At 60.6% G+C, this 23,654-nt stretch overlaps 2 protein-coding genes across 5 annotated transcripts; one reads left to right on the top strand and one right to left on the bottom strand.

Moving 5' to 3' along the window:
- Positions 1-1,924: 1,924 nt before the first annotated feature.
- Positions 1,925-11,571, bottom strand: HCN3 (hyperpolarization activated cyclic nucleotide gated potassium channel 3). Its single transcript, XM_066337841.1, has 8 exons — positions 11,261-11,571; positions 8,308-8,737; positions 7,996-8,157; positions 7,339-7,557; positions 6,775-6,921; positions 6,432-6,672; positions 5,796-5,960; positions 1,925-5,266 (listed from the first exon to the last, which is right to left on the bottom strand). Exons 1-8 carry the CDS (start codon positions 11,569-11,571, stop codon positions 4,134-4,136), a joined length of 2,808 nt encoding a protein of 935 aa, XP_066193938.1. The 3' UTR covers positions 1,925-4,133.
- An 830-nt stretch (positions 11,572-12,401) lies between these two features.
- On the top strand, positions 12,402-23,318 carry CLK2 (CDC like kinase 2). 4 transcript variants are annotated; one of them, XM_066337786.1, is made up of 13 exons: positions 12,402-12,580; positions 15,134-15,303; positions 16,798-17,032; positions 18,692-18,785; positions 19,132-19,198; positions 19,518-19,634; positions 19,842-20,008; positions 20,419-20,513; positions 20,823-20,952; positions 21,659-21,741; positions 21,970-22,049; positions 22,232-22,322; positions 22,665-23,318. In XM_066337786.1, exons 2-13 carry the CDS (start codon positions 15,134-15,136, stop codon positions 22,845-22,847), a joined length of 1,512 nt encoding a protein of 503 aa, XP_066193883.1. In that variant the 5' UTR covers positions 12,402-12,580; the 3' UTR covers positions 22,848-23,318. The 4 variants fall into 4 exon arrangements, with proteins under 4 accessions (XP_066193883.1, XP_066193881.1, XP_066193884.1 ...); XM_066337784.1 differs by having other exon boundaries at positions 18,689-18,785; XM_066337787.1 differs by lacking the exons at positions 12,402-12,580; positions 18,692-18,785; positions 19,132-19,198 and having other exon boundaries at positions 15,159-15,303.
- Positions 23,319-23,654: the final 336 nt, after the last annotated feature.

Below are 23,654 nucleotides of genomic sequence, written 5' to 3'. Positions count from 1 at the left end.
CACAGATATGGGGTGCAGCACACGTGTGCAGTACCGTGCGGCTGGGGGGTGCAATGTAGGTGTGCAGTAGTCATGCAGCTGACCCGCTGTGCAGGTGTGGGTGCAGTGCAGAGCAGTTATGGGGTGCAGAGCAGTTATGGGATGTGGTGCAGATGTGGGTCACTGGGTAGGCGCTGTGCAGGTGTGGTGCTGTACAGGTAGAGGGTGCAGTACGGGTGGGAGGTGCTGTGAGGCTGGGGCACACCCCACACCTGTGTGCGAGGGCGAGACCCCTGCTGCCGGGGATCTAGCCGCCCATCACCCCTCGAGGGGACGCCGCAGGGGTGACCTGGGCCGAGGACGCGTTGGGTGGGCACACGCGGTGACATCTTCCCGCTGTTGCCCGCAGCTCCTGCCTGGGCGCCCCGCTCGCCCCGAATCCCCTAATCCCGGCTCACCCGCGTTCATTAATCTCTCTGTGGTGCCCTCTAATCCCCCTCCCGCCGCCGCCGGGGACGCGGGGGCTCGGGGCAGAGCCTCCGGCTGCAGGACGTGTGTCCTTGGGGACGGACGTCGGGCTCTGCCCGCACCTCCGGGGCTCTGCAAGGTCCTCGGATCTCGGGGCTTTGCCCTCAATCCCGGCCGGGCAGCGGATCTCTGCCGTGTCCCGGGACGAGGTGCCGTGTCCCTGTTCCGCTGCCTCGGCCGCCGGAGCCGCCAGCCCTGCCGATGGACACGAACTGGATGGAAGAGTATTGGACTAGAAGTAGGACATATGCTGGAATTAATTCTCAAAAAATGCTCTTCTCCCTCCCGGCCGCCCCGCAGAGCAGCCCCGCGCCCCCTTAATCAGGCTGGCTGCAGTGTAATCTGAAATAATCAAATTAGAGAGAAACCGCTAATCAGCATTGAGCTCTTCGTGTGTCACGGAGCCTAATTCCTGCGGGGCGCAGGGGGGGCCGCCAGCAGCGTCCTGCGGGCCGGGGCTGCAGGGGGGAAAACCGGGGGGTACAGCGGGGAAAACCGGGGGGTACAGCGGGGAAAACCAGGGGGCACAGCGGGGAGAGACGGGGGGCACAGCGGGGAAAACCGGGGGGTACAGCGGGGAAAACCGGGGGTACAGCGGGGAGAGCCGGGGGGTACAGCGGGGAGAGCCGGGGGGTACAGCGGGGAGAGCCGGGGTGCACAGCGGGGAGAGCCGGGGGTACATCGGGGAGAGGCACACGGGGTGGCCGCCAGCACATGCCTATGCTCGTGTCCTGCCTGTCCCCGTGTCCTCCCTCTGCTCGTGTCCTGCCTGTCCCCGTGTCCTGCCTGAGCCCTGCCCGTGTCCTGCCTGCCATTGCGTCCTGCCCACACCCAGCCTCCACCTTCATCCTGCCTGTGCCCACTGCCAGCGTGTCCAGCGTCCAGCCTGTGTCCTGCCTGTGTCCTGCCCGCGCCGTGCTGAGGGAGCTCTGGCAGGTGACCAGGGTGCAGCAGGAGCATGGCTGAGACCTGCTCCAGGTGCCACAAACGCCGCAGTGCCGTGGCTTGGGTGCCCCGGCCCACCTTGCGCTGTGTGACCTTCATTTAATCGCGTTAATGCCTCGAGTCTGCTCTGCAATCAGGCGGTATCAAACCTGCCCATCCCCCCCGGCAGTAAAGGGAAAGGAGATGGAAGGGGAAAATAACCAAAGATTAAACATTAATCTGCCCAGGGCCGAAAGGGACTGGGGTGGGTGGGAGGGGACCTGTTGCCTTTGGGTTCCTGCTGCACCACCCAGGTCTGTGGGGCCCGGGAGAGGCCTCTCAAAGGCTCCCGAGGGTGTTCTGGCTGCTCCCGGCTCTGCAGAAAGCCAGGACTGGAGCTGGGGTGCTGCAGCATCCCTCTGTCCTGTCCCATCCCCGGGCAGGGTGCTGTGGGGGTCACAGGAGGTGCAGAAGGAGTCTCCCCCAGACCAGCTCAGAATCTCTCTTTATTATTTAAATCCATTATGTACAACGACCAAAAATAAAAAAACGCTCTTAAATCCTCTGCGATATGAAAACTACAAGCTCTGTACATCGACTGCCGTGAGTGCAAGAGTGGAGGATCATGGTCTTTGGTGGCTAAACTTGCGCCCGCGCACGGCCGGCACCCCCAGCCTCTCCAGCCTCCACCGGGGCGAGCACCGGGCCACGAGGTGCCACGGCACAGGGCAGGGGCGGCGGTGACAGGAGCGCAGGGTGGCTCTGGCTCCCGACACGGGGCCGTGGAATGGGCAGGGTGCACCAGAGGAGCGGCCAGCCGGAGCTCGGTGCTGTCCGAGCCAACCCGCGCTCTCTCGGGGCACCGGGATGACCGCTAAGACATCTACATCACGCAGTGTGAACACAACCCGGGGACGTGGGACACGCGACTCCGCTGCAGATCCCTGCCCGAGAGGCTGCTGGGGACACACGGACCACGGGGATGGAGCGGGGACGTGGGGATGGGCAGGGAAGGGCAGTTGAAATCCACGGAGAAAAGGCAGTGCAGAACATCACCTCTGGCAGGCACTGCTGGGATTCCTGGCGGGCTGCTGCACCCCTCAGGCTGGGCTCCCAGAGCAGCTGGGCTCCGGATCGCTCCCGATGGCCCAAAACACGAGGGCGGAGAACTGAACACCTCACTTCAAGAAGTACCGCGGGGAACAAGAGCTCGCCCTGCGCTGCGGGTCCCGCTCAGCAGTAGCTGAGCCCCAGAGCAGGAGGACAAGCCATGGTTCCAGACTCCGGGAGTGGGAAGCAGCTCGCGCGGCGGGGTCGGAGGGGACACTACTCTAACCAGGACTGAACACGGTTGGCCCAAAGCGACACTGTAAGCAGAGCTCGGCTGCTCGGCAGAGCCACGACTCGCACACACATTGCACACTACTGTCTAGGGTGGTTTGGGGGGGTGGCGTGGGGCATCTGTGGCGGCCGCGGGCCCCTGTTCGAGGGGAGTGACCCCACAGTCCCGCACGTCGCTCAGGCGCTGCCCGTGATTGGCATCTCTTTGTGACGGCCTTTTGCTCCTGTGGCACTGGTGACTGGCATCTCCAGACAACCTGGCAACGGGACTGCAGCACAGGGCAGGGGAGCAGAGCCCAGGCTGAGAATCCTCCTGGAGCCACAGGCAGTGGGGTCCCCGCAGGTGACCCCGTGAGCATCCTCCTGGAGCCACAGAAGGGTCCTCCCAGATGACCTTCAGGACATCATTCTGAAGCCACAGAGGGGGTCCTCTTGGACTCACCCTTTGAGCATCCTCCTGCAGCTGCAGGCATCAGAATCCCCCCAGGCTGCCCCCATGGGGGCACGTGGGGGGGCAGCCACAGTGCCCGGGTGTGGGGCAGAGCCCTGCCCGGCAGCACATCCAAATCTCACTGGGACTCAGCACCTCTGAGGCACAATGGTCCCACAAGCCGGGGAGAGGGACTGGGGGGCTGCTCAGTGGAGAGCCCTCTGCACCCAGTGTTGCTCCTTGGCACTCCTCGTACCAGGGGAGCCCTGCCCAGGACCCCCAGGTCCCAGCACTCTGGGGAGTGCTGACCCTGGACCCCCACGCTCTGAGAGGCCCTGCCATGGGCTCCAGCCTCCTCCCTCCATCCGGGCAGTGGATCCGGGGGCCTCACTCTCCCTCCTCACCCTAAAGGCAAAGGTGCTGGGCAGAGCAATCTGGGGATCAAGGTGGGCGTGAGGCAGCCCCTGCTGTGACAGAAGATAAGCTGGAGGAGCTGCCAGCGCCAGCCTGGCCCCGAGGACAGGCCGTGGGACACGCGGCACACAGCGTGGGGGGCCCAGCCCCCGAGAGACAGTTATGGGGAGCTGAGCTCCCCAGAGAGGCCAGAGTTTGGGCAAGGGCTCTCACCTTCCCATGTGTCCGGGAGGAGGGCAGAACTTACAGATGGTGACGAGCAAGGACGGGCTAGCCCGGGCACGGTGGCCCCCTTGGGGCAGTCAGCAGAGCCCCCTCCTCACCCAGGCTGGGCCAGCTTTGGGGCTGGCCCCATGCTCATCCCTGCCGTGCCCCTGAAACAGCCCCTCCATGGCCCCAGGTGCTGCCTCTCACCTCGTTTTCCCTCCGACACGGCGGGGCTGGTGCTCTGCTTCTCCTGCCTCCTCTGCCGCCGGGATGCCCGGGTCCCTCCTGCCTGTGTGGGTGCCGCCAGGACTCACATGTTGGAGGAGAGTTTGGGCTTCGCCGTTTCCACCTCGGGGCTGAAGGCCACGGAGCCCTTGCGGGAGGGACCTGCCGCCTGCCTGGACGCGGAGCCCGGGGACTGAGGAGTGGACGCTCCCGCCGTGGGGCGGCCGGGCTGAGCCAGCGATCCTGAAGGCATCTGCTGCGAGTGTGTGGGCTGGCCCGGCATCCCCGCACACGGCTTGGCGAGGAGTCCGGCTACCGAGGGCGAGGACCTGCGGGCCAGGTTCCCGGCAGATTTCCTGCCCTGCTTCAAGGAGCTCCCGTCCGCTTGCTGGGCCACTTTATTGGGAAGGGAGGGTTGCGAGGCAGAGATGAGCCGGACATCCTGGGTGAGCCGTCCCACCGGCAGGCCCTGGATGCTCCTGTGCTTCACCAGCTGCTGGGGCTGCATCAGGAGGGAGATGTGGGAGCCGGTGGCTCGGGACAGGCTGTAGTGGAGCGTTCTTCCCGGTGGCAGCGCCTGCTCGGAGCTGGGGGACGCAGCGCCCGCCGCTTGCTGCAGCAGCGAGGTGGAGACCGAGGCGCCGCGGGACCTGGAGAGCTGGGGCTGGGGCTGCTTGGCCCCCGCTGGCATCTCCCCTCTCTGCGCCCCGCGGGCCAGGGGCTGCGCCCCGGGGCCGGGTCTCTGGGCCCCGCTGTCCAGCGGCGCCTGCGACTGGAGCATGGGGGAGGAAGGCGAACCGGCGGCCGGCGTCTGGAGGTGGGACTGCGCCCCGGACGGGGAGCTCACGGAGGAGGGCCGGGAGCCCCCCAGGCTGGGCTGGGAGCGGCGCACCGGCTTGGTGAGCAGGGTGGCCTCGGGCGAGAGCGGGCTGGAGATGGAGGAGGGCGGCAGGAAGATGTGCGCCTGCAGGCTGTGCTGGTGGGTCAGAGCGATGGCCACGTTGGTGGTGGCAGCGGCCGTCTGCAGGGGAGCGTGTACCAGCGGCTCCCAGATCACCGGCTTCCCGCTCAGCTCCCGGCCCATCGCCATCTGCTGCAGGTCCTGGATGTTGTGGGCCATGTCCTGGTCGTGCTTCACGATCTGCTGGATCATCTCGTTGTTCAGGGGCCCCGAGCTGTGCTCGGCTCGCTTGCGGAGCAAGATGGAGTTCTTCTTCCCTGGAGGGGAGGCAGCAGTGTCACCGACCCTGGGAATGTGGGCTCTTGGGGACGCTGTGGAGGGCGGGGTGGCAGTGGGGAAAGGGCAATAAAACCTCACCAGCGTTCCAGGGGAAGCAAGACTCTGGGAAAGATTCAGACTGGAGCAGTGGAAGCAGCAGGGACAAAAAAGAGAAGTCCTGACTCCTAAGGGAATGGGGACTGGGATCCTGCTTGTCCTCCACAGGCAAGGAAGGGTGAAGACAAGCAGCTGGTCACTGCCAGACATGGCAAGTACGGTGCAGTGCAATGACATTTTCCCAGGGAAGCCTGTCCTATGGCCCTGCCTGAATCTTGCTGAGAGGGAGAGAGAGGGTAGGCTCCTTCCCCACACACCCCATCATCCTCATTGCTGTGCACCCATGGGCTTGGGGCCCTGTCATCACCTCATCCCAGCTCTGTGACTCCATCACCTGTGGGTCTGGGGGCCCATGGGCCCTGGGAGTGGCTGTAGAGGTGGTTGTGCTGAGCCCAGGAGGTCACTCCTCACCTATGCGGTCCAGCCTGTCCATGGCCACCGTCTCGAAGGCTCTCCTCATCATGGGGTACTCCTCCAGCACCTCGTTGAAGTTATCCACGGACAGGGAGTAGAGGCGGCAGTAGGTGTCGGCTCTCACGCTGGCCGTGCGCCTGCCCCGTGTCAGGAGGCAGATTTCTGCAGGGACACAGGGCTGGGGTCAATGTGACACAGCCATCCATCCCCCTCCCAGCTGTCAGAGCAGGAGCAGCACTGCCTGGCATCCCAACACCCTGCACAGAGGCAGGGCCAGACCCTGGAGCCTGCTCAGCCACGGCTGTCTCCTTGGCCAGGCACAGCATTTTCCTCCCTCTGCAGGCCATGGAGACATTCCCAGGTGTGGCTGCTGTGATGGCCTGGTCTGTTTCCCTCCCAGAGTTGTGCCTGTATTCTGTAAACTGGCTTAGATGTTCTGCTCTACACTCTCCTCCTCCCTGGCCAGCACAGAGGTGGTGGATGCTCTTCTGCCCCAGCCAGACAGAACCGGGGTAAAGTAGATGCCAAGGTTTTGGCACGGGGCAAGCAGAAAAGTTAGGGATGCCCCACCTTCTGCTCCTGGGCAGCTTTTGACCCCTACTTTGTTCACCAGGCCTCCCAGCCCAGCCTCACCCCCAAAGTAGGAGCCATCAGACAGCTTTGTCTCCTTGTTGCCCTTGGTGAGGATGCTGACGACGCCGTGCTGGATGAAGTACATCTTTTTGCCCACGGTGCCCTCACGGATGATGAAGTCCCCAGGCTGGAAGACCTCAAAGCGCAGCTTGGTCAGCATGGCCGTCACAAAGTTGGGGTCGGCGTTGGCAAACAGGGGCATGTTGGCCACCAGGTTGCGGCAGTTGAAGTTGATGATTTCCTGTAGGGTGGAGGAGCAGGTCAGTGGGGACGTCACTGAGCCTGGCCCCTGTGAGCACCAGCCTCTGTCCCCCAGGTCACACCACTGGAGTGATGCCCACACCTCTTTGAGTGGCTCGCTGAGCTCCCCCAGGATGTTCTCCTCGTCAAACATCTTGCCCTGGTAGCGGTGCTCGTAGTACTCATGGATCCGCTGGCGCGTGTCCCCGGGCAGCTTGTGGAATGACATGTACTGCTCCACTTGCTTGTACTGTAGGGACAAGGGGAGTCACATAGGGCTGAGCTGGGACCACCTGCATGGCTGGACAATGGGTCCCTTCTCTATGATGTAGATACAGATATCCCTGCTCGAGTGCCAAAGGCCACCCCTGGGGCAAAGGAGAGGACCCCTGTGCACACAGGATGCAGGTGGGCCTAGGGCAGAAGGCAGGAAGGGACCACACTGTGCAAAAGTGACCCCCAGTATGGACACCAGTATGGTCTCTTTCTCCATGGGCAGCCTGAGCTCCACCTGCAATAACCCGAGGGAGAGTGGCAAGGACAAAGATCCCAACCTCTGGAATCAGTAGGGCGTGGCAGCTGTGCTGAGCTGGTTCTGGAGCTGGACCTGCTTGTGCCAGGACTCTTCCCCCCAGTATCCAGGCCCTCCCTCCCCCACCCTGCTGACCTTCTCCTGGTACTGGCGCCGGGACGAGTCCAGTGACTGGATGAGGGCGGTGGCGTGGCCGATGAACATGGCGTAGCAGGTGGCCCCCACGATCATGCTGAGCATGGTGAGCCACACGTCGGTCATGCCCTCAGGCGCCTGCTGCCCATAGCCGATGCAGAGCATGTGGCTCATGGCCTTGAACAGGGCGTGTGAGTACTGCTTCCCCCACGAGTCGTTCTGCAGATGAGGGACAGCGGCACTGAGGGGGGTTGTTGGAAGGTGCTGTGGGGCTGAACCCCTCAGGCCCCACCTTCCTAAGATGGGGAGTCCAGAGACCCAGTGAGAACAAGGTTCCTCCAAGGCCAAAGGGACAAGTTCTCTTCCAGGAAGAGGCACTGGGACTGTGTGAAGCCCTGAGCAGGCACCAGCCCCTGCTCTGAGGAGGAAGCAAGAGCCCCAGTGTCCTGTTCCTTCCTTGAGGGATTCCCTGACTCCAGCAAGGTGGGCTGAGATGGGAAGGTGATGCAGAGGTTTCCTCTGCCTTATCTCTCTGCTGTGACCACAGAGACACTGCTCACCAGCAGGTCTCCCAGCCATGGGGTAGGAGAAGGGGAACCAAATCCTCTCCTCACTAGGGCAGATCCCAGCTGGAATCACCCCTGTCTGGGCACTCACCACCATGTGGTTCTTGGAGACCCAGCAGTCCTCAGGGAAGTCCTGCAGCATTGGCACCAGGAACTGGAGGCAGCCGTCCCAGTGGCACAGCAGCAGCATCATCCCGATGAGGTTGAAGATCCTCACCACGGCGCTGGCCAGGTCATACGTCATGTGGAAGATCTGGGGAACAGGCAGGAGTGAAGCTGCAGAAAAACTCTTCTCCTAGAACAACCCTTGGAGCCCTCTGCCCTCCAGATAGCTGTACCCTGTAGCTGGAGACCCCTGACCTGGCCTGGGGCTCTGGCCAGGAGATCCCCAAGGGGTTCTCACCTCCTCCCACTGGTGGATGTAGCGGATGAGGCGCGAGAGACGCAGCAGGCGCAGCAGGCTGAGGATCTTGGTGAAGCGCACGATGCGCAAGGCCCGGGCTGTCTTGTAGACATCGGAATCCACCTGGGTCTCCAGGTCAACAATGAGGAAAATGTAGTCAACAGGGATGGAGGAAATGAAGTCGACAAGGAACCAGCTCTTCAAGTACTTCATTTTGATGGTGTGAGGGTCAAGGATGATCTCTGTGTTGTCCTCCACCACGATGCCTGTCCGGAAGTTCAGCACCAGGTCAGCCAAGAAGAAAGTGTCTGAAAGCACGTTGAAAACGATCCAGGGAGGGGTGTTCTCATCCTTGAAGAAGGTGATGCCCACAGGCAGGATGATCAAATTCCCCACCATCAGGAGCAGCATGATGAGGTCCCAGTAAAACCTGCAGGGTGGGAGTGCAGGGGACAGAGCGGGACAGGGAGGAGTGGGGAGAGGCAGGACACAGGCAGTTAGACAGCAAACCCAGGATCAAAGTTAGGCTCTGACAGAGTGCAGAGAGGCAGGTGCTGAGGACACAACACATGTGCCTGCCTACACACGTCAGGGGCCTGGGGGTGCAAAAGTCACCCTGTGTGGGGATGGGGGAGGCTGTAGGAGCTTGGCTGTCTCTTTCTCCTGCAGGGCAGTGCATGCACACCTATGCCCCACCCCGAAGTTGACACGTGCCCCATGGAGAACTCAGAGAAGATGTGGCTTTGCTCCCTTGAGGCTCCCTGTCATCTGCTGTCTCCCCGCCACCACCCGGGTTGGCTTAGCAGGATTTGGGATAAGCTTTGCCGGTTATGCAAACCAAGTGCCGAGCTCCTGGGGCGGCCAAGGAGGAGCGGGGAGGCTGTTGTGGTGAGGCAGGCAGCAGCCAAGCAAGGATAGACAATGCCAGTACTAGGGGAAGGTGGGAGGAATGTCCAACCCTAAAGGAGCTGCCAGCACTCACAGGGCAGGAGCTGCATGCCCTGGGCCTGCAGCACTCCTCATCCACCTCCTTTTGCTGAGACTGGACAAGCTTGGAGGCTTTGGAGGGAAAGCCAAGAGATGCTGGGAGCAGCTGGTCATGTCAGGACATCCAGCAGCCCTGTTCACATGCAAATGCCACGGGCATGTTTTCATTGTTCACACAGACACATCATGCCTTTCTCCACCAGGCTTATGACTCCTGGGATCCCCCATCAGTGCCTTCATGGACCCTTGGGAAAGCAGGTCCAGATCCCACCTTCAGGTGTTCCCAGGAAGCCCCTCTTAGTCCCAGCCCTGGTCATGGGTGTAGACTCAAATCTCCAAAGGTGACTTCTGGGTGGCTCTTAGTGCCCAGTGGGACCAAACCAGCTTTTACAGGTGACAGAAGCCTGTGGGGATTTCCCACCCCACACCCATAGTGGGACACAGGCACTGAGCTCTCTGCAGCTGAGGGGAGGGGAGGGAAGGGAAGTTGTGGTGCCATGGAGAGGCTTCTTCAGAGAGAGAGAGCACCAGAGCCTAAGGGGGAGTAGGGGGAGGCATCCTTTCCTTAAGGAGCCACCCCAAACACAGAACTGATACCAGGTCTAGAAACCACCCTAGGGCCAGGAGCCATCCCCGGGTCAGGAATGACCCCAGGGCTGTGAGGGACCCCATAATCAGGAGCCCACTCCAGCGTCAGGAGCCTCTCCCGAAGTTACACCTTCCTGCCAGTGGCCTGGATTTGCTGGGCTATGCAAGGAAATGCAGCTGAAGCAGAAGGGGCCTGATCTGGCTGAGGAATTGCCTCCTGCACCTCCATGCCGTGCCCTGAGAAACTGAGCAGGGAAGCTGCCTGTCCCTGTAGCTGCCCAAGCCTGCCCAGAGCTCTCATTTCAGATTTAGGCTTAAGCTCTTTAGGACAGGCCTTGTCCTTCACTACGTGTCAGACTGAACACTCAGGGCCCTGATCTCCATGGCCTTTATGTATCTCCCTAATATGATAAACACTGGAGTAATCCCCCTGCCTGTCTACCTGCCAGCTCCCTTCATGGCACTGGTTGCAGAAGCTGCTGCTGCCAAGCTCAAGGCTCACAAACTTTGGGATGGTTTCCCTAGGAAAAGGGCTCACAGGGCTGGCAGCCCTGGGTGTCATGCTGGGGTGGTGCAAAGGACCGAGTGAGTGGCTGGGGTCCAGTGGTGAGGGGAGATGGCTACAGGTGCAGGGGACCCACCAGTTGCTGGCCCCATTCTGAGGTGCTTCCCAGGCTGGGGACATCATCCATGTCACAGCTTGCTGTGGGAGATGACTGCCTGGCAGCTTCATTCCCCGTGGAGAAAGCCCACCCTATATGACTCAACATCCCCGTGACACCCAGTTCCTCCCACATCATCCATCCCCGAGCTCCCACTGTGATCCCGGTGACACCGAGAGCCAGGCCCGGCTGCTCGCTGGGTGACCAGCCCTGCTCCAGCCGCGGGGAGCCGCGTCCCAGGGAGATGAAGGCTCCTTATCAAATTAAAAACAGCATCGAAAAGGGCGGGGGGACTTGTAAGGGCAGGCAAAGCTCAGCAACCAGCTCCCGCCTCCGCCTCCGCACGCCCGGGGCCGGGTCAGCGGAGCCCCGCGGCTCGGCGGAGCCAGGCTGCCCCCGGGCACCGGGAGCCCGGAGAGCCCGGGTGTGCTGAGGCAGGACGGAGTTGTCCGTGCGGGCGGGATAATCCCAGACGGGAAGGGGCCGGGGCAGCACGGCCCCGGGCTCCGGCGGTCGGCAGCCGCCTCCCAGGGCCGGTTCGGAGCCCCGGCTACCGGCACTTGTTGCCCCTACGGTGTCGGGCGGCGGGGCCGCGCTCAGCACCACGGACAGCGGCGGCGAGCACCGGGCCGAGCGGCGGAGCCGGAGCCGGGACCGGTGCCGGGATGGGGCTCGGTGCCGGTGCCGGGGCGGGGGTCGCGGCGCCCCGGTCCCACCTGAAGTCGCTGTAGGGATGAATAATCCAGGCCCCCGCCGACTTCACCCGTTGCCGCTCGATCTCCACGGCCCGGTGGCTGCCGAACATGCGCAGCGAGAACTTGTTCACGGCGGGCTGCAGCATCGCCCCGAGCTGCCGCTGCACGAACGTGCCCGCTGCCGCCGCCTCGCCCTCCGCCACGATCTGCTCCGTCGCCGCCGGCGAGGCCGGGGCCGCGCCCGACGCCCCCGCGGGCGCCCCTGCTGCCTCCCCGTCCAGCACTGGCGGCTTCTCCCGCGGCTCGGGGCTTCGCCGCGGCGCCGCCTCCATCCCGCCGCCGCCGCCTCGCTTCACGTTTCCTTCAAACGCCCTTGCCCGGGCGCCCTGCCCGTCGCCCCGCAGCACATGCCCGGCCCCGGGCGGGCGGGCGCACGCTCGCCGCCCGCGGCCACTCGCTCAGCGAGCGCTCACGAAGCTCCGCCGGCGCCCGCCTGTTGCGCACGCTCCGGCGCGGGCGCGGCGGCCGCCGGCAGCCGGGAAGCGCCAGCGGCACCGGAGCGGCGGCGCGGGCAGCGACGAGGCCCGGGCGGCACCGGAGCGGCGGCGGCGGCGGGACCCTGCTGCGGGCGGGGCGGGCGGGCGGGGCCTGGGAAAGGAGAACGCGCCCCCCGATCCTGCCGCGCCCCCCGGTCCGGCCCCGCCACCACCGGAGAAACCGGAGAGAGGAGGGGCTTCAAGGAGAGAGGGGCGGGGCTACCAGTCTGGGACCACGCCCCTTATTTCTAGCCACGCCCCATCACCGGCAGAGGGCTGAGGAAGGGTGTGGCTTGGGGAGACGGTGGATGGGGCTACTGGCCGTAGTCCCCGCCCCTCCAATCTAACCCCGCCCGAGGGCGGGCACGGGGCGGGGCTTAGGGTGGCTATGGGCGGGAATATCCGCATAGGCCCCGCCCCCTACTTGACCCCACCCCTCGGCACTGTCCCGCCGCCGTCAGGAGGGCGGGGTGTGGCTTCGAGGAGAGGTGGGCCCGCCCCTCGGAGCTCACCCCGCCCCTCGGCCTCGCCCAGCCCGCGCAGCTGGGGCCGGAAAGGGGCGTGGCTTAGCCCGCTCTCGGCCCCGCCCCCAGCTCTAACCCCGCCCATTGGCCTCACCCTGTGTGACGCACTCCGCGCGCTACGTGCGTGCGTACGTGCGCGCGTACGTACGTGCGCGGCCCCGCGGGCTGGCAGGACCCGGATCGGCGGCGGCGGCGGCGGGAGCTGGAGCGGGGCCTGGGGGCCCACGGCCGCCATCACGGATTTCCTGTGGGACAAGCGCACCGGGCTGGCTGCGAGGACGGTAAGGCGCGGCGCGGCGCGGGGCGGGTTGGGGCGGGGTGGGTAGGCCGCGGTGAGGACGGCCTGGGGCGGGCCCGGCCTTGTGGGGTCCGGCGGGGCCGCGGTGGAAAGCGGCGGTGTGGGTGTTCCCGCGGGGGCGGCGAGGTCGGATGGCCGCGGGGACCGAGTCTAGGCCTCCCCGCCGAGGCCGCCCCGCCCTCGGCTCATCTCTCCCGGTGTCCCGGTGCTTCCGGCCCTGCACAGCGGAGGCGCCGCCCGGCGCGGCCGCCATCACCGTCCCCAAACCGGTTCCGGCCCCGCTGCGGAACGCTCTAGTGCTCGTTCCACGGAGACGGAGCTTGGCGGGCCGCCAGCGCCGCCTTCTCGCTCCCTTCAATCAGCAGCTGGAAACGGCGAGGCTCGGGGGACCCTAGGGCAAAGCCCCCCGTGCAGGGGACACTGTGCCCATGCCCCCGGATCACCCCATCGCCGGGGCCAGTTCGGCCTGCCCAAGCCCGGCCGGTGATGTCAGCGCAGGGCGGGGACGGGGACGCAGCCAGGGGCATTTTTGGATGGGGGAAATTGCCGCGGGAGCTCTTTGGGAAAAGGGAGGTCCGGCTTCTATTCCGGCCCTGGTACAAACTGCCCAAAGAAGCTGTGGCTGCCCCATACTTGGGGTGTTTAAAGCCAGGTTGGACGGGTCTTGGAGCAACCTGGGCTAGTGGAAGGTGTCTCTGCACATGGCAGGGGGTGGAACTGCGTGAGCTTTAAGGTCCATCTCAGCCGTTAACATTCCATGATTCTCTGATTTGTGCTTGGAACCAAAATGCGCGTGGGGAATGTTTGAGAGCTGTGGAGCATGGCCTGTCAGGATCTGAGGGGCTGCACCCCGCTGTGCCATCTCACCTCGGGATGTCCTTGGCTCCAGCCTCTCATGTTCCCCCAGAGGGGCAGAGCCGAGGGGCTGCAGGGCTCTGTTACTGTCCATTGGGAAGGGAAGGTTTGCTCCTGGGTGATTCCCCGTGGACAAAGGGACGTGTGTCACAAATCTCGTGAGTGGGAAGGGATCCACAGGCATCAGCAAGTGCTGCTTCTGGCCTTACCTGGGACACCCCAACAATGCCACTCTGGGCATCCCTGGGAGTGATCCAAATGCTCCTGGAGCTCTGGCAGCCTTTGGGCTGGGACCATACCCTGGGGAGCCTGAGCAGTGCCCAGCACCCTCTGGGGAAAGAACCTTTTCCTGATAACCCACCTAACCCCCCTCCAACACAACTCGACCCATTCCCTCGGGTGCTGTCACTGGTCACACAGAGCAGAGATCAGAGCTTCCTCTTGAGGAAGCTGCAGCCCCCTGAGATCTTCTCTCAGTCCCAGCTAAACCGACCAGATACCTCCAGCTGCTCCTTATGTGCCTCCCCAGGCCCTTCCTGTGTCCAAGTGCAGGTGTCACTTGGCAGTAAACCTGAGGTGTCTCTTGAGGAGCTGCTCTCTGGCCGTCCATTACTGATGCACAGGGAGGGACTCTAGTGGTATCCAGGGCTTCATTTCACCTTCCCTCAATTCTCCTTGGTGCTGCTTCCCTCCTTCTTGGGCAGCTTAAAGAGAGAAGGTGCAAAAGCTGTTCCTGAAGCTGTGGACAGTAGAGATGGGTGTGAAGAAGAGATATGAAACTGGGAAAGAAAACTACAGGGCGAGTGGGTGGTCTCATCCTGTCCTGTGGGGCTCTGGGATCTCTCAGAGGTTCCTCCCCTCTCTCTTAGATTCTCTGGCATGCTCACACATGCTGCTGGCAGCCCCCCTGCTCTGAGCCAGTTCCTGTCACATGCAGCTGTTAATGCAATCCCTGCCGTCCCCAGGGGTGGCTCAGGGTCCTTGCCGTCCCCAGGGGTGGCTCAGGGTCCCTGCCATCCCCACGGGTGGCTCAGGGTCCCTGCCATCCCCAGGGGTGGCTCACAGGGTCCCTGCCGTCCCCAGGGGTGGCTCACAGGGTCCCTGCCGTCCCCAGGGGTGGCTCACAGGGTCCCTGCCATCCCCAGGGGTGGCTCACAGGGTCCCTGCTGTCCCCAGGGGTGGCTCAGGGTCCCTGCCATCCCCACAGGTGGCTCAGGGTCCCTGCCATCCCCACGGGTGGCTCACAGGGTCCCTGCCGTCCCCAGGGGTGGCTCACAAGGTCCCTGCCGTCCCCTGCGGTGGCTCAAGGTCCCTGCCGTCCCCAGGGGTGGCTCACAGGGTCCCTGCTGTCCCCAGGGGTGGCTCAGGGTCCCTGCCATCCCCACGGTGGCTCAGGGTCCCTGCTGTCCCCAGGGGTGGCTCAGGGTCCCTGCCATCCCCACAGTGGCTCACAGGGTCCCTGCTGTCCCCAGGGGTGGCTCAGGGTCCCTGCCATCCCCATGAGTGGCTCAGGGTCCCTGCCATCCCCATGAGTGGCTCAGGGTCCCTGCCATCCCCACGGTGGCTCACAGGGTCCCTGCCATCCCCACGGGTGGCTCACAGGGTCCCTGCCGTCCCCTGGGGTGGCTCAAGGTCCCTGCCATCCCCACGGTGGCTCACAGGGTCCCTGCTGTCCCCACAGATGCCGCACTCCCGAAGGTACCGCTCGTCGGAGCGCAGCAGCCGCGGCAGTTACCACGAGCGCTACCGGAGCCGCAAGCACAAGCGGCGGCGGACGCGGTCCCGGTCCAGCAGCAGTGAGCGGGACCGGCGGCACCGGCGGGAGGACAGCTACCACGTCCGATCCCGGAGGTCAGTGGGGCTCTGTTGCGCAGAATCACAGAGGTGTTGGGTTGGGAGGCACCTCTGGGGTCACCTAGTGCAGGTGGCACGGGGACACGTCCAGGTCCCTCCAGAGAGGGACACCCCATACCCGCCCTGGGCAGCTGTTCCAGTGCTCTGCCACCCTCCATGGGAAGAACTTCTTCCTTGTCTTGAGGTAGAATGTGGTTGTTTTAGTTTGTGGCCATTGCTCCCCATCCTGTTGCTGGGCACCACTGGAAATAGTCTGGCGCCATCCTCACACCTGCCCTGGAGATTGCACTAATGTGCAATAATGAAATTTTCTCTCAGTCCTCTCCAGACTAATGAGGCCCATCTCCTACAGTCTGTGCTCATTAAGAGAGATGCTCCAGTCCCTTAATCATGGCCTAGTCATCTGTACTCAGGTTCCATGTGACCTGGGCCTGCTCTGAGCTGTCACAGCCTGGGCAGTGCTTGTCACCAAACCTCCTCATTCCCCTCTTAGGGAAACTTCCCTGTCCAAACACCCAGGTGCCACTCCACCACCTGAGCTGGGACTGAGGCCCCTTCACAGCCCTTCACAGTGGCTTCAGTGACCCAATGGTTGCTCTGTTTGACTCCCTACACACCCCACACACTCCCAGTCAGACCAGTTTCCTTACTGGCTCAGCCCGGGTTTCTCACAGCAGAGTTTCAAATGTCTCAGTCCTTAAAAACAGTCTAATCTTGGTGCAATAACAAAGTAACAGCTCTAGTTGATGCCTTCAAGGAGGGGTCCTGAACAAAGGATCTGCTGAGCTTTTATCCCTTCCCAGTCTCAGTACAGAAAGGTCTGGGGTCCTCAGCTCCAGATGGCCCTCACCTGGCTGGGACACACGTCCCTGTCCCCCTTGTTACGCAAAGGGCTGGCAGTTCATGGCTTCTTGCCTTGGGCTCCCACCCCTCTAGTTGCCACTGTCCCTGGAGCTGCCAGCATTGAGTGTATCCCCTCTACTGTGCTTTTGGGAGACACCTGGAGCACTGCAAAGTTTTGGTGTTCCCAATGTAACAAGGACATGGAGCTGCTGGAACAGGTCCAGAGGAGGCTGGGAAGTTGTTAAGAGGACTGAACACCTTCCCTATGGAGATAGGCTGAGAGAACTGGGACTGGGAGAGTTCTCCAGCCTGAAGAAGAGAAGGTGTAAAGACATCACAGCACCTTCCAGTATTTAAAGGGGCCTACAAGGAAGCTGGAGAGGGAACCCTCCCTAAGGAACTGTAGTGATAGGACAAGGAGTAATGGATACAAATTAAAAGACAGAGAATTTAGGCTAAACAACAGGAAGAAAATCTTCCCTGTGAGGGTGGTGAGACGCTGACACAGAGGTTGGATGCAGATACCCCAACCCTGTCAGTGTTCAAGGCCAGGTTGGCCAAGGTGATCTGGTCCAGCGTGAGGTGATGATGATGATGATCTGCCTGTTCCAACCCCTCAACGTTTCCCCTGCACACTCCCCTGCCCAGCTACGACGACCACTCTGCAGACCGGAGGGCCTACGACCGGCGTTACTGTGACAGCTACCGGCGCAACGACTACAGCCGCGAGCGGGGCGATGCCTACTACGAGCCCGAGTACCGACATTCCTACGAGTACCGGCGCTCCCGGGACCGCGAGGGCAGCTACCGGAGCTGCAAAAGCAGCCGGCGTAAGCACAGGCGGAGGCGGCGCCGCAGCCGGTCCTTTAGCCGCTCCTCATCGGTGAGTATCCTGCTGTGCCGTGCCTGCCCTGTAACCTTTCTCTCCCAGGTGCTGAGCTGGGTAAGTAGAAAACTCACTTTCTAACGCTCTCTCGGAGTCGGCTTGAACATGTGTGTTAGAGGAGTTTTGGTGCAGAGCGTTCCTGTGCCATCCCTGTGGCTCAGACCCTCTCTCAGTGTTGCCTGCTCAGGCTGGGGGACAGGAGGGCCCCGCGAGGCTGGCGGGTCCCCAGGGTGGTGATGCATCTCCTCCTGTTCGGTGATGCTCATGGGGCACTGTGTAGAAGCCCCAGCCAGGCAGGATTTGTGCAAGGCTCGAACAGCCAGTGCTCAGCTGGTCCTAGTCCCAGCGAGCCTGTGACAGGTGACTTGCCCCTGTGGTCCCTGTTTCGGGCTGTGGCAGGAAGCCCCTGGCTCTGAGGCTTAGAACCTGCTCCAGAGCAGGATCCTCCTGGGTGGGCCCAGCTGATGTGGGCTGTCATGCAAGGGGCTTTGCGGAGGAGCAGAGCTTTTGGACCACTCAGCTCAGGTGGAGGCAGAACCATCCCAGGCTCTTCCTGGCAGCATCCCTGGCTTTCTCTTCTTGTCTGTTCTGCTGTTCACCTGTTCACCTTCCACTTCCGTTAGACCCCAGACACATTCTCTGCTCTGTGTGTGGAGCTCTCAGTGTTGTCTGGTCTGTTCTGGCTCTGTGTCCAGGGAGGGGACTGGGGGCTGGATTTGGGTCCCAAGTCTGCTGGCCGGTTGCTCCCAGGTATGGGGATACTTAGCTGAGGAACTGAAGGCAGGAATTTTCTCTTCTCTGGCATAAACCTCTTCTCTACCTCATCCCAGGCTGTCCCTGTTCCCTGTTGGGTTCTGCTTCTCTTCTGGAAGTTAGTCCTTCCAGGGTCAGCTTCTTTGGGGGAGGGTCTAGGAAGAAGTGTCCGTCTTTCCCCAGGCACCCACTGCAAACTTCCAGTTTTGGATGGATCATTGTATCTAGAGCTGCTTTTCTGAAATCTCAGAATTCATCTTTCCCTGAGTGTCGGGGCTGGGGGAAGCTGTGTGGGCGGTTATTGGAGTGGGATGGGGGTGCCTGTGGGGGCAGCCTGGGCTTGTGCAGGACCTCCCGGCACCTGCCTCCTGCTGCCCTTGCTCTGCGGCGGCCCTGGGGCTGCCGGGAGCCCCTCCCCGTGGCTTCTGGCCCTCGGCATGCTCAGGCAGTCCCCAGGACCCAAAGGCCAGCGCTGTTCCTCTCTGAGCCCCTGTGGGAGCGAGAGCAGCTGGCCCCTTCCATGCCCCTCGGCTCCCTCACTGACAGCTCTGCTGTCACACTGGTTCGGGTTGGGGCTGTTTGTAGGTTCTTTTTTTCTTATTTTTTTTCTTTTTTTTTTTCTTTTTCTTTTTTTATTATTTTTTTCTTTTTTTGCTACAACAAAAAGCAAACTGTTTTTTTCTTTTCTGAGCTAGTGTGTTGTATCTTGACATGTTCCCTTGCAATATCCCTATCGTTATATATTCCTCTGTGCCGTATGAATTGGCTGGGAATCTCCTCCTGCAACCCCTCCTCAAACAACCATGTGAATTTCCAAACCAACCAATGCGTGACGCTGGCTGCTGCGCTGGTTTGAAAATCTGATTGGTGAATGATGAATTCCCTGTCTGCCTGGGCCAGCAGCGGAGTCGACAGAGCAGCAGAAGGGCCAAGAGTGTGGAGGACGACGACGAGGGGCATCTGATCTATCGCGTCGGCGACTGGCTACAAGAAAGATGTACAGCCAAATCGTAACATAATTTAGCTCTCTAGTTAAGCTCCCATCGCAGTCGCAGATCTGTCTTATCTTTCTGTTTCATTTTATTTTCATTGTTTATTAAAGAGAAACCCTCTCCTTTTCCTTCCCCTTTTGTTAAAGCTACGTTTATATTGTGTATTGTTACTGAAGTGCCAGGGAATTAGGGCAGCTGCCTTGTGCAGCCGGTGTCAGCCTTCCGCTGCTCCGGTCTCTCCAGCTGTGTGCAGGTTAGGTGTTGCAATGCATTCTCCTCTGCCCTGTGTATTGCTGCAGCCAGGTCCTGCTCCCTCTCTCAGATCCTTCCTTCTCCTTCTCTCCCTCCCAGATGAGATAATCAGCACCTTGGGGGAAGGCACCTTTGGCAGAGTGGTGCAGTGCATGGATCACCGGAGGTATGTGAGAAGAGACCACAGCTGGCAACAGAGCCTTTTGGGCATAACGTGGGAGCCTGGGGGTGAAAATCAGTCTCTTGGTTTCCAATATCCTCTGCTGCTCTGGGCTCTCACCCTCTTTGTGTTGCCCGTGTTCTGGGGGAAGGTTCAGGGTTGTTTTGTAGGGAGGGAAGGGGCATAGCTTTGGTGTACACCCCTTAATAATAACAACCTGTTTGAGCAAGGGAGGGGAGGCTGGTCAGAAGGTCCCTTTCACAGGGCACAGCCCCTCTTACCTGCTCAGGGCTCACCTTGTGCTTTCTTCCTGTTTCTCCCACAGGGGTGGAGCACGTGTTGCTCTGAAAATCATTAAAAACGTGGAGAAATACAAAGAGGCTGCTCGACTGGAAATCAACGTGCTGGAGAAAATCAACGAGAAGGATCCTGAGAACACGAAGTGAGTGTGCTCTCAGTGTTCAGTGGGAAGGGCTGGGGTGGAAATGGTGCTTGGTGTTGTGTGGTTGAATGTGATCCTAGATAGTTTTGGAGGCATCTTGGCTTCCTGTGGGATACAGACTGAGCAGAGAAAGGAGAAGCCTGACACAGGGGTGACAGAGCTGAGCAGTGCCTGCAGAGCTGTTCCCAACTGGAATGTTTCTGTCAGTCTCTGTGTCAGGATGTTTGACTGGTTTGACTACCACGGCCACATGTGCATCTCCTTCGAGCTGCTGGGACTCAGCACCTTCGATTTCCTGAAGGATAACAACTACCTGCCTTACCCCATCCACCAAGTACGGCACATGGCCTTCCAGGTGTGCCAGGCTGTGAAGTGTAAGTGTTCCCTGCTGCTCTCCCCCCACTCTGGGCTGGCCTGGGGAGCTCAGTAGGTTGCACGTCTGCAACTGGTGGCCCAGAGCAACAAGTTTTTGCCGTGGTTCTGAGCCTGAGCCTTCCTGCCCCTCTGGGAATGAATTCTCTTCATTTTCTGATGCTTGTGGGCTGGCAGTAGCTCACAGCACTCCAGCATCCATCCCCTGCACCTTCTAGCAATCAATACAATAAATCTTTGTGCTTCTGCTGAAGCATTGTGGCCTGGGCTTTGCCCGGCTGTTCACACCCAGGTTGAAATGTGGGTTAGACTGGTGCCAGTATGAGCAAACTGAACCAGTGATGGCTTTTTTGGGGGGGTGCAGCCTTGCTCTGCTTCTCTCCCCTCACCCCAGCTCTCTTTGCTCCCTCAGTTCTGCACGACAATAAACTCACCCACACTGACCTCAAGCCGGAGAACATCCTCTTTGTGAACTCTGACTATGAGCTTTCCTACAACTTGGAAAAGGTAACACACTGCCTCAACCTGGGTCTCCTCTTGGATTCTTGGTGTCCAAGAATCTGACCTTGCCAGATGAGTCAGACACAGCCCCAGGGGATGTGGACTCCATGCAGTCCTTCAGGGCTTTGCCTGATCTGCCAGTGCTCAGGCAGTGCTAAGTGAGCTGTGGTGACCCCAGTGTAGCTGGCTGGTGGTGGGAACTTGTTTGGGGCTGAGCTGTGGGGCTGCCAAAGCTTTCCCCTCCCGAGGTGCCCTCAGCTGTGTAAGGAAGGGGCTGGAGCTGCCAGGTGATGGATCCCATTCTCCCCCATGCAGAAGCGGGACGAGCGGAGTGTGAAGAACACGGCCATCAGGGTGGTGGACTTTGGCAGTGCCACGTTTGACCATGAACATCACAGCACCATTGTTTCCACCAGGCACTACCGGGCCCCTGAAGTCATCCTGGGTAGGTGCCACTGGGTCTGTGCCAGGGCAGGTGTGCTGCTTGAGGATGCTGCCCACTGGGCTGGGGAGTGTTGGGCTTCCACATCACTCAGGAGCTTTCTGGGTTTGCCAGGGAGATGGGAAGTGCTTTATTGAACAGCTCTGCAGTGCTGGGAAGGCCATGGTTACAGCCCTGTCATTATTCTGGGTTTGTTGCATCTGGAGGAAAAGAGGTTCAGAGGGGACCCTCTCACTCTCCACAACTTCCTGATGACAGGGGGTTGAGCTCTGCTCCCAGAGAGCAAGGCACAGGACAAGAAGAAATGGCCTCAAGTTGTGCCAGGGCTGGACATCAGGAGGAATTTTCTTCCTGGAAAGGGTCAGACCATTGGAAAGGGCTGTCTAGGGAGGTTTGGAGTCCTCATTCCTGGAGGTATCCAAGGAATGGCTTGATGTGGCACTTAGTGGCCTGGACTGCGTGACAAGGTGGGGATTGGTCAGAGGTTGGAGTTGGTGATCTTGAAGGTATTTTCCAACCTTGATGATGTCATTATTACCAGCTGGTGGTTTGGCATTGCTGCCAACTGGGCAGTATATTGTCAGCAGAGCACTAGGAGTCTGGCTGGAATGGGATGTGTTTTTTTCAGTTATTTATTTTTAGCAGAAAGAGGGGATTTGAACTCTTGAGTTGTAACTAGATGATTTATTTAAACCACATTGTTTTTCAGAGCTTGGCTGGAGCCAGCCCTGTGATGTGTGGAGTATTGGCTGCATCATCTTTGAGTATTATGTGGGTTTCACCCTTTTCCAGGTGAGAACTGTGTTGTGTGGGTACTTCTCAACTGGTGAGAGGATGCTGGCTGCTTCCCAGCACAGCCCAGAAACCTTGGGACTGATGGAAGTCCCTCCATCACTGCAGTCTTGTAGAACCACCTGAGGTGTTGGCCAGGAAGGGGCTCTGGGTGGGGGAATACCCAGGGCTGGAGGCAGAACCACTGGAATCTATTGCATGCCTTCCCTTTACATTTCTCTCTCCCAGACACATGACAACCGGGAGCACCTGGCCATGATGGAGAGGATCCTGGGGCCAATTCCTTCTCGGATGGTCAGGAAGACAAGGTGAGCAAGGCCAGCTGGGCACTGCGGGTTTGCCAGCCCCTCCTGCTTCACGGAGTGATTCTCCCTGGCACAGCCCACTTTGGAAGGGCCAGCTGTGTCCCACTGGGGCTGGCAGTGCCCTGCTGCTGCTGCAGGGTGTGTCGTGCTCAGGTGTAACCTGCTCCCACCTGTTACTCTGACAGGAAACAGAAGTATTTCTACCATGGCCGCCTGGACTGGGACGAGAACACCTCAGCAGGACGCTACGTCCGGGAGAACTGCAAACCACTGCGGGTAAGGCAGCTTGGCCCCTCCTCAGATCCTCCCTCTGGGCAAGCTTGGGTCACACCAGTGTGGTTGAAGGGAGCCTTGGCTGTCCCAGGAATAGGAAGCTGCAGCAGCCTGAGTTTAATCTGAAGTGGAGGACAAGGAGGGCACGGAAAATTCAGGAAGTGCCTAGGGAAGGGAGGCTGTGTGAAAATCTGTCAGTTCTGGCTAGAGGACCGCAGAATTCAGCTCCAGGCTGAGCGATGGTCTGAACAAACCAGCCTTCTCCTAGATTAGCCTGTGAGCCCAGGGAACACCCCAGAACAGGGTGTAACCTCCTTGAGCCTCACTTCCCCCTCCACCTGGCAGCGATACCTGACCTCGGAGGCTGAGGACCATCACCGCCTGTTCGACCTCATCGAGAGCATGCTGGAGTACGAGCCATCCAAGCGTGTCACCCTGGCCGAGGCCCTCAAGCACCCCTTCTTCGACATGCTAGGCATGGAGCCCAGCACCAAAATGTGGGACTCGAGCCGGGACATCAGCCGGTGACGCCACAGGTGCCAGCCAGCCCTCGGATTCTAGCCCCCGTGGAGGCCTGTGTGATTTCTATTCAGACACTTGGTGCTTTTTTTTTTATACATGAGATGAACTTCCTGGACACGTTTGTAAAGCTGTTAATATGTGAGATACTGTAAATAGCCCAGATTCTCTGTCGGCCTCGGAGCACCATGGGCCTGACCTGCTGTTGCTGCTGCCGTTCTCGTGAGGTGAGGGGGCCTGTGTGTCCGTGCTGTAAATACCTCTCGTCACGTGTTGCTTTGTCTCCTGTTCCTGCCCTCCTCGGTGTAAATACTCCAGGACTCGCAGCTCTCTGTAGCTTCTCTGTCTCCTTGTAAGTTATGGAACTGGTGGGACTGCATGGGAATTATTTTTTGGATCAATGTCATAGCCCATCCCCACACCAGAGTTTTATAAGAATTTTGTACAGTCTTTGTGAAAAATAAATATGAAGTGAATAAAGCACCTGGTCTGGGTTTGGCCTGACAGCAGCTGCCTGGGGCTGTTCTGCTGTGCTCTGTGGGGGTAGGAGAGGGATGAAAGGAACTTTGTGGTCCAGCTCTATCCACCTGTACCGTTCCTCCCAATCCTGCACTGAGTAGGAGCTGCTTTTAGTTGTCAGGGCTTCAGCTGGACATGAGTAGATGCTGGTATGGGGGGCAGAAAACTAGAGACTGGCCCTTTTTTCATGCTCTGGGTCCAGTGCTGAGGTGGGAGGCAGAGAAAGGACAGTGGGGCCCTCAGACAGCTGCTCTCTTACCTGAAGAAATCTCTCAGTCTTAGGGAGGAGCATTGGCT

Source organism: Sylvia atricapilla, chromosome 30 (assembly GCF_009819655.1).
Source record: "Sylvia atricapilla isolate bSylAtr1 chromosome 30, bSylAtr1.pri, whole genome shotgun sequence".
NCBI classification, from domain to species: domain Eukaryota; kingdom Metazoa; phylum Chordata; class Aves; order Passeriformes; family Sylviidae; genus Sylvia; species Sylvia atricapilla.
The sequence above is the reverse complement of the archived record's forward strand: the minus strand, read 5'-3'. Positions and strand labels throughout refer to the sequence as shown.

Coding starts and splice junctions, on each gene's coding strand:
- HCN3 (XM_066337841.1), bottom strand. CDS start 11,571: ATGGAGGCGGCGCCGCGGCGAAGCCCCGAGCCGCGGGAGAAGCCGCCA. Junction 8,738..11,260: donor CATCCCTACAGCGACTTCAG/GTGGGACCGGGG, acceptor CCCACCCTGCAG/GTTTTACTGGGACCTCATCA. Junction 6,673..6,774: donor TCAGCGAGCCACTCAAAGAG/GTGTGGGCATCA, acceptor TCCACCCTACAG/GAAATCATCAACTTCAACTG.
- CLK2 (XM_066337784.1), top strand. CDS start 15,134: ATGCCGCACTCCCGAAGGTACCGCTCGTCGGAGCGCAGCAGCCGCGGC. Junction 17,033..18,688: donor CCTTTAGCCGCTCCTCATCG/GTGAGTATCCTG, acceptor TGCCTGGGCCAG/CAGCGGAGTCGACAGAGCAG. Junction 18,786..19,131: donor CGACTGGCTACAAGAAAGAT/GTACAGCCAAAT, acceptor TCTCCCTCCCAG/ATGAGATAATCAGCACCTTG.